Raw genomic sequence first — 9,040 nt, 5'->3', positions numbered from 1 at the left:
ATTTAGAAGACTAAACACATTCATGACATAAGGATGTGTCTTTAGAGCACACCTTTATATGGTTTTTCTTGTGCATTGCTAAAGAAGGCTCACCAGTACTCAATAAGGTTTAGGCTTCATAAGCATAAGCAACAAGTGAGGAAAGGTTTGTTTTGTTTTTGAGTAATAGTCGAGCACATCCACGATAATTTACCTCGAAATATCTTAATAACGTAGATAAGAAGCATCAAAACACACTTTGCTTGGACATGGCACCTAACATATCACACACACTACCATACACTAGGTCCTTAGTCGTGCAGGTCGATTGTCTTATTGCAAGCGATCCGTGTTTGGCCCACTAGTCATCATGATAAACTTGCAAGGTTATCAAGATGGGATGGGCACCAACACAAGGGGATGTGAAAGTGAGTGTGGAGCAATTGTGGCTTTGGGAATTGGGCCAACTCTCTCTCTCTCTCCCCCCCCCGCAAACACACTTTGCTTGGACATGGCACCTAACATATCACACACACTACCATACACTAGGTCCTTAGTCGTGCAGGTCGATTGTCTTATCGCAAGCGACCCGTGTTTGGCCCACTAGTCATGATAAACTTGCAAGGTTATCAAGATGGGATGGGCACCAACACAAGGGGATGTGAAAGTGAGTGTGGAGCAATTGTGGCTTTGGGAATTGGGCCAACTCTCTATCTTCCCCTCCCCCCCCCCCCCCTCACATTATACTTTTTCCTTTGTTTTCCCTAATTCCACTCACTCACTCACTCACTCTCTCTCTCACAGCTTGGCTTTGAACCTTATAGCAATTGGATCTTGAGGTTGGGTACACGAAAGGTTAGTGACTGTGTAAGCGTAGATCAAAGCCACCTCGGACCCTTGCATCGTCCAAAAAATGCAGTAGCCTGCAAAGCATAAGACCATGAAGGAAGTAGGGGGCTCCTCTAATCTAGATCATCTTCTTTATCATCCGCCTCCTCTGAATCAAGGGCCAAATCCATCTCACCAACAGAGCACAGCCTCGCCAACCATGGCTGCCAATGTGTGGCCACAACAGGTGGGCTTGAACTACTGGCTGCCTGCATACTACTATTACTACCAGTGGCAGCAGCTTCTTCTACAGAGTCTGGCAGGGAGGCCATTACAGGATGCGAAGGACGATGGGCAGATCAGAGGGTCTGGTGACCCAAATTGGGAACGGGAGAAGGGGGAGGAGAAACAGGGGAAGGGTAAGGAGGAGCAGGTGAAGGAGCTGCCCCTCTCTTTGGAAGCCGCCTACAAGTGTGTGGTAGAGTCCCCTGCTTGGCTACCCCCCGGTTGGATCACTGAGATGCAAACCAGAAGAAGTGGCAGCAGTGCTGGCACGCGAGACAAGGTAAACACACTCTCTCATGTACAGAACAATTGGCCATTAGACCATCACTCCTCATGTGTTGAACACTACATCAGGCAAGGAAAAGCATGGTTTCCCTTGGTGCTCCTAACCAGGACTCTCATAGCTCTCCCCCTGCCTAATTGTTTGTCTGGTTGTAGACTATCAGGCTGCGAGTACCAACATGCCCATACGTGATAGGTAATGTCATGCCTACTACCTGCACATGTGGAGCCTGGTGTGGAGAAGAATGAGCTTGCCTAGGTTTGCCTGTGTTTTTAGTCTTGAACATAACCTTTCATGACAGCTTTTGTGCTGAAACATGGTTTGGCGTCTGCAATCACTTTCTTGTACTAGGAATGTGCTGTTCCAATATATATGTTTTTCTTTCTAGAACAATTCATTTTGTCAGCATAGGAGTTTCTTGACTGAGGCACTCATGTTTCAGCAGTACTACAAAGATCTTATGTCAGGTCGCCGGTTTCGATCCAGAAATGAGGTCATTAAGTTTCTGCTCACTGGAAAAGGGAGGGTGAGGTGTCAACGAAAGCGTAGGGTGCTTGGCATCACATCATCACCTGCGACAGCTCAATTATGCAGAACCAGTCCTCTGAAGGATAGACATTTGTTAGAGGCACCCTGTGCAGGGCAACTATGTCAGCTTGCAGAAGACTCTTTTAACCATCTTGCAGTATCACCTGTTGTGGATGCAACCCGCCAGCTGTTTCAGATGGAATCTCCGGAAGAAAAGCCTAACACTCATGCATCAAGCCATGTTGCTGAACGACCTGTATCAGGAGTAGTACAGCAGCATGAGTCGTCTTCTTTCAGAGAAAAGTCTAATAGACCTGCAGCAAGCCATATTTTAATGGCATTGATTGAAACTCAAATACAGGATAAGAGACCTAGCAATGATATGGAAAGGTATGGTTTGGGGACACATGTACCTGCTCAAATACATGATAAGCGAGCTAGCAATGAAAATGAAACACAAGAAAAGAGGCCCAGCCATGGTGTAGAAAGGCTTGCTTGGGAGACACATGTGCCAATATCAAATGAAGCTGGAATTCATGTTAAGAGACTGAGCAATTATGTAGAAAGACATGCTTTGGAGACAGACATATCAGCACCAAATGAAGCCCAAATACATGAGAAGAGACTGAACAATGGTGCAAAAAGGCATGCTTTGGGGACATATGTATTGCCTTTGATTGAAGCCCAAATAATTGAGAATAGACCAAGTAACATCATTGTAGAAAGGCATACTTTGGAGACGTATGATGCAACTCAACTATCAGGTGAAGACAGGAAGCCAACCCACATCATAGAGACCTCTGTTTCAGGAGTACCTGATGGAGTTTCTCAATGTGATGAAGAAAGAACTAACAGTTGTGTTTCAAAACCACCCTCTGTAATCCAACCATGCAGGAATGGTTGGCTTGGACAAACACCTTGCAATGCTGTGGAGAGCCATCTAGATAACAGACTTCAGAACAGCTTTCTTAGAGCAAGGACGAATAATGCCCAAGAACAACCTATTTGGGAAATACTCGATGGAGTTTATCAAGATGAAAAAATGTTAACTGTAGAAAACACCATAGGTGTGACGACAGGCAGTGTTCGAAAAGCATCATCTCTGCTTCAACCATGCGAGTCTAGTATGCCAAGGGAAAGATGTTCCAATGCTGCAGAAAGGTTGGCCGGTGACATGGCCCAGCTACATAATGATAATTTTCTTGGAGAAATGCTTAGCAATGCCATGAGAGGGCCTGTTTTGGGATCACTTACTAGAATTGATCTATGTGCAAATAGTTTGCCTAGAGAAAGGCTTAACAATCCCATCAAAAGTCCTGGTTCTGAAGCGTTTGGTGGAATTCCTCTGTGTGTAAAAAGTTTATTTGGAGGAAAACCCAATAGTGCACTGCAAGGTCGTGTTTCAGAACCACTCTCTGCAGTCCAATCTTGTGAGACTAGCTTGCGTGGAGAGATGCCGTACAATGCTATAGAAAGGCATGTTTTTCAGGCACATACCTCAGGCCACAGTTTGCCAGGCAAAGCACTTAACAATGCCATATCAAGTTCTGTTCTAAGAACTCCCAATGAAGTTCATCTATCCTCTTTCAGAGAGAGAAATAATGGTGCAAGAGAAAGTTGCCTGTCGAGAACATTCTCAACAGTTATACCATTTGAAAATGCCTCAAGAGAAAAGGCTAACCAGAGTAGGGAAATTTCTGTTTTGGAGGCACTCAATGAGAGCCAGGTGCCTGACAAAGATTTGCCATTACCAAGGCTGGACAGTGGAACAGCAGTAAGGGCTTCTGGGAAGGCACCTCCTGAAATTCTATCGTGTGCAACTGCTTTGTGCAGAGAAAAGGACAACAGTGGTGCTATGGAAAGGTCCAATCTGGAGGGCTTGAATTCACATAAACTATGTGGAAAGAATTTGTACCTTGAAAGGTCTGACAATGCTTCTATTGAAAAGTCTGTTATGGAGACATCAACCACAGCTGGACCACACAAAAAGAGTTTGCTCAAAGTGCAACCAAGGGCTGGCCAGGAAAAGCTTGGCTTGGGAGCATCTAAAGGAGCCCAGCTATGCAAGAGACCTTTCTCAAAAAGGCCTGTTCTGAAGGCAGCTTACACAGTTATTCTTGCATGCCCTGCTCCACTGTCAACAATCCATGAGCTGCGGAGGGCACAAGGTCACAAACAGGCCAGCTCAAGCTTGGGAGTCTCCAGCATAGCTGTAGACAAAGAAGGGCAGCACAACCAGGCTAGCTCAGGCTTGGAAGTTTCCAACATAGCTCCAGACAAAGAAGCGCAGCACAAACAGGCCAGGTTAGGCTTGGCAGTCTCCAACATACCTCCAAACAAAGAAGAGGACCACAAACAGGCTAGCTCAGGCTTGGGAGTCTGCAACATAGCTCCAGACAAAGAAGGACAGCACAAACAGTCTAGCTCAGGTTTGGAAGCCCCCAACATAGCAAGATTGGGAGTCTCCAACATAGCTCCAGACAAAGGAGAGTACAAACAGGCTAGCTCAGGCTTGGGAGCCTCCAACATAGCTCCTGACAAAGAAGGGCAGCACATACAAGCCATTCCAGGCTTGGAAGTCTCAAGCATGGCTCCAGACAAAGAAGAACAGCTGCACACACAGCCTTCAGAGCGAACCTGCAAGTTCAAGGGATTGTTTGGCAGCCACAAGGCAGCCATAAGTGGGCAAAAGAGGCCAGCTCAACAGAGTCCTTCTAAGCTTCCTGTCCAGAAGAAAATCAAGTTCTATTCTCCAAAAAAGGGTGAAGACAAGCAAGGATCCAGACTTTGGCAATGGCTCCAACAGTCAGGTTAGTCAGTGATCCCTGCCTTACGCCCCCCAGTCCTCAAAGGAAAACAAAACCACATCCTTGGAGGGAAAAGCAGGATGCAAGGCACCTGCACGCATGCCCACACATACAGGCATCACTACATTTTGTCGTAGTTGCTAATTTGTGCACTACAGGGGGGACATCTCAAATTTCAAGGGACCTAGATGTCGCAGTCCTAAATTGCGCACCATGGAGGGCACCTGACCCTTCTGCAATCCAAATGTGTATGGTAGCTTTTAGGCACATTTCTCTGCAAGGGTGAGTGAGCAATTCTGCTCAATTCCCATTGGAAAAGAATTCTCTTGTAGGTGGGTATTCAAGTTTCCAGAATTCAATCCCTAGCCAGTAGTGTGCCATATTTATTTAGACACCATGGATGGTTCCTAAGTTGCAACAGGCCAGCAACACGAGTATTCCTTAGGAATAGTAGGTCTAAAGATGTCAACTACCAAGCAACCGATGGGGTCTGAATTGCTACCTTCCTGTAAGAAGGCCAATGTTTATCCCAACTAAACAGAACACACACACACACACATTTTGTTTTGTCAAACCAATGTAGTAACTGACTTAATTTACCGAGGGGGTGACACACATGCATGCACACATGCACACACACACAAACACACACCCTTTTACATGTGTGTGTATGCACATACACACAGGCAATTATGTTCACAGTTCTGCTTATGATTGTACCTTTTTGGCATATACTGTGTAGGTACATTTGCGAAAAAACAGGACCTTGTGAAGCAAGAAATGCATACACTAAATTCAAATGCACCAACCATTGCAGAGCAGAGGTGCATGATAATGCAGCCTGCTGACAAAATGGTCAGTTCATGCAGTGGAATGCCACCTGCCTCTGGGAAGGAAAGGGAAATTGGAGCAACCAATATTGATGCATCAATGCACATGAAAATGCAGCCTGACTATGCATTCATATATTCGGGCAGAGAGGTACCACGGGCACTTGTAAAGGCAAGGGAAATTGAAGCAGCCAATGTTGATGCATCAAGGGGCATGAAAATGCAGCCTGCCAACACAACCATATGTTATGCCAAAGAGGTATCATCAGCCCTTGGAAATGCAAGGGAAATTCAAACAGTCAAGATGGATGCTCACTCGGACAAGGAAACACATGCCTCTCCAAACAATGTAAAGGTGGGGAAAACATTACAGAGTTATCAACAATTAGTAATTCACCCATCCATGATGAATGTTCAGTCCAGCGCAGCACAAGCTCTCCCAGTTAACCCTTGGCTCCGCAGGACAAGTTTCTTGGAGATAGGAAGCCAGGCAGCTGAATCTTGTACTGTTCTGGGTAGTGAAAAGGGCTGTCTTCCACATCTGGCAAGAGAAGAAACACAATCAACCCAGGAGTTGGGGAGGGGAGTAGTACGGGTATCTCAACACCAAAGAGTCCATCCAGCGGAGGTGAGATGGAATGTTGGAAGGGACAGGGAAATGCAAGCATTGATGTTGAATGCTCAGTCCAGTGCATCACAAGCTCTCCAAGACAATGCTCAGCTGCCTAGTGCAAATGCATGTTTCACTCTAACAGCCACAGGACTTCAAGCAGGTGAACTTTGTAGTGGAAGAGGCTGCTTTCCACAGTTGGCAAGAGAAGAAACACAATCGGCCCAAATGTGTCATATATTGGGGAACCTACATTTTGGTCAAATGGACAATCGATCAGGCTGCGTCTTTACCCAATTGGGTGATGCAGGCCATATGCAGAATCCAACAGGCAGTGATAGGGGCTCCTCTGCCCATACTCAGATGGGCAAAAGCACTGGCCTCGACTTAATACACAACCGATTGGACACAGGCAATCACCCAGGCTGCTTCTTTACTCAGTGTGGTGATGTAGGCCCTGTGCAGACTCCAATGGCTGGGGATATAGGCTCCACCCATACTCAATTGGACAAAAAAGATGGCCTTGATCAAATACAAACTACACCACTGGGCACAGATATACTGCAGGTTGCAGCCCAAACACATTCTCCATTGGTCCATAGTTCAGAGTTCATCAGGGAGACAGGTGAGAGTAGCACTCAGTTGGCAGTGAGAGAGCAAGAGGAGAAGAAGAAGAAGAAGAGAGAAGCAGAGAGGCGCTTGGAAGCCATCCTCTATCCGAAGCTGGACTTGAGCAAGCTGAGCCCTGGGCTGAGCAGTCGCCAAAAGGCCAAGGTAGTGCAGAAATTCAGGGTGAAGCATGGAAGAGAGCTGCTGGCCACCTTGGGAAGGCAACGTTGCCAGAGGGCCTTGCAACAAGGGGAGACTGTAACCAATGAAAAGCTAGCTACTCCCAGCCTTCAGTTGGGTACATCACCAAAAATTTGAACTTCCAATATCTCTTGCCAGGTAGAGCTTCAAGGACAGAGGTCTCTACGAGACAGTGGAGCAGGGAATGAGACTGTAGGGTTCCCCCACCTCTCCTTCCCTCTCATGCATGTATCAATACACATTTGCTCCTTGTATGTGGATATCTTTCTTTCCTTCACTGTTTCTGAAAGAATAGAAGCCCCACATTTGTGGGAATTTTGGCCCAAGTCTTATTGAGACAAAAGGCTTAACATTGCATTAAAACAAAACCTGCCTTCAGTGCAGGGACAAATTAGCCTAACCGTACATTTGCAATGTTATTCAATTTAATGCCAAGAATTGAGAATGCTTTTTGGTTTGATGCAAGTTAGTATCCCAATGCTGGATTCTGTTGCAGAATGTGGAGTTCTGTCAATGCAAAAAACCGACTTGAAGAGTGTTTCAAGTTACACATAATGCGATGACAAGAGGGAAGGTTCATGCCTTAATAAGAAAGACTGATGTGAGTAAAGGAAAGATGGAGCAATTTTGCAAAAGCTTGTTACCCTTTTGTTGTTCACCATCTTGCACTCCTCAGCATGGCAGCTCAGTTTTACTCGGTTGCTTAAAATGATTTTGTTCATCACTAAACAAAGTATCAAATGCTTGATGAGCTTTAAGGAGTGCACATGCCCGGCAGAACAGCAAAAGTAGCATGATCTGTCAACATCCAATATTATCCAACATACTTTAGAAACCATGTTGTCAAAAACTGCCTGGTTATGGGACTCCTCGAAAGCTCAGTTGAGGTGTGCAAAAGAATAATGGACTGCTGCAATGCAACATAAGATATCTCATGCTCCCAGCTTCTTTGGATATCCTTTAGTACTGAGAGCTTGATCTGACAGGGCGACCAGACTGTTACATAGAATCTTTCTCCAAGTTGCATCTTTTACACACTGCTTTTTTTGGCAGCATAACCTTGATAGACAGTCAACCTGTAACAACTTACACACAAACACACTCCAACTTGGCAGGAGCAAAGCCTTTCTGCAATGGGATTATCTTGCCTGCCAATCACTTTTTGGATTTTCTTAGACCTTAATGGATAAAATTGAGTGCTTTTCAACTTCAAGATTTATTGTCAGTGCATCAGTTCTGTAACCTCTGATCAGTAGAAATAGATTTTGAGATTCGACTTTCTTTTTACAAGGCTCAACATCTTGTTGCAGGTGGAGGGATGTTATCGGCCTTCCATTGAGATTGAATGCAAAAATGAGATGCTTTACATTCATCTGAGTGGCTTTGGAAGACATCTGAACAAATCACATACCAGCACCCAAAATTATCCTTGGTGGCATGCAAGTGTTTATCAGCAAAGGCTAGTGTTATCATTACACTGATGAACCACAGGGTCAAGGGTCACTCATTTGGCAAGTCGAATACAATCTTTGGTGGGGCTGTTTATATGTAGGTGAAATAGTAGCATCAGAAGAACGAAGGCTGATGACATTGACAAGCGTGGCCCCAGAGATGTGGCTGTTGCTTTTATCCACCCTAGTCCTGAAGGCATTCATCTACATTCTTCCTAAAACCTGCTCAAATTATGTATACCCCTGTATCAGTATGGGTTCCGAGACTACATTTGCACCACTTCTGTAAACTCTTAGACTGTATCTGCGCCTCTTCTTTCTCTAGTCCCCCCTACTAGCCTGCAAGCCGTTGGGAGATGCCACAAGGTATTTAAACAATCCATATTAAATGCAAGTGTTTTGATGTTCCTACCAACAGGTCGTAGTGTTTTTTCTTGCGCCTCCTCAGAGACATACTTGTTTTGCCAAATCACATCTACTTCCAGGTTTTCAATCGCTACAGTCTCTCTTTGGTTGATGCCTTCAGCAAACTAAATCACAAAAGAATGGGGCACTAAGACGTCCTCTAGCAGCTGCAGTTTTTTGTGAGATGTGGCACGATCCACTGATCAACAGTTCTTGAAGTTGTG

The 9,040-nt window shown here is 45.3% G+C and overlaps 1 protein-coding gene across 3 annotated transcripts; it reads left to right on the top strand.

The window, feature by feature from the left end:
• Nucleotides 1–752: 752 nt before the first annotated feature.
• On the top strand, nucleotides 753–8,761 carry LOC148008704 (uncharacterized). Of its 3 annotated transcripts, XR_015689970.1 has the most exons (4): nucleotides 753–1,372; nucleotides 1,818–4,713; nucleotides 5,453–7,152; nucleotides 8,271–8,761. XR_015689970.1 is itself a non-coding variant. In XM_087674051.1 (3 exons), exons 1-3 carry the CDS (start codon nucleotides 920–922, stop codon nucleotides 7,075–7,077), a joined length of 4,971 nt encoding a protein of 1,656 aa, XP_087530177.1. In that variant the 5' UTR covers nucleotides 753–919; the 3' UTR covers nucleotides 7,078–8,254. The 3 variants fall into 3 exon arrangements, 2 of the variants coding, with proteins under 2 accessions (XP_087530177.1, XP_087530175.1); XM_087674051.1 differs by lacking the exon at nucleotides 8,271–8,761 and having other exon boundaries at nucleotides 1,821–4,713; nucleotides 5,453–8,254; XM_087674049.1 differs by lacking the exon at nucleotides 8,271–8,761 and having other exon boundaries at nucleotides 5,453–8,254.
• Nucleotides 8,762–9,040: the final 279 nt, after the last annotated feature.

This window comes from Lygodium microphyllum, unplaced genomic scaffold (assembly GCF_053477565.2).
Source record: "Lygodium microphyllum isolate KBCC unplaced genomic scaffold, Lygodium_microphyllum_v1.1.10 scaffold_76, whole genome shotgun sequence".
NCBI lineage: Eukaryota > Viridiplantae > Streptophyta > Polypodiopsida > Schizaeales > Lygodiaceae > Lygodium > Lygodium microphyllum.
Note: the sequence above shows the minus strand (reverse complement) of the source record. Positions and strands in the feature narration are given on the sequence as shown.

What these genes read in the sequence shown, in the direction of transcription:
- LOC148008704 (XM_087674049.1), top strand. Translation starts at nt 920, where the DNA reads ATGAAGGAAGTAGGGGGCTCCTCTAATCTAGATCATCTTCTTTATCAT. An exon ending in GTGCTGGCACGCGAGACAAG is followed by an intron (nt 1,373 to 1,817) that starts GTAAACACACTC and finishes CTCATGTTTCAG; the next exon opens with CAGTACTACAAAGATCTTAT. An exon ending in GCAATGGCTCCAACAGTCAG is followed by an intron (nt 4,714 to 5,452) that starts GTTAGTCAGTGA and finishes TATACTGTGTAG; the next exon opens with GTACATTTGCGAAAAAACAG.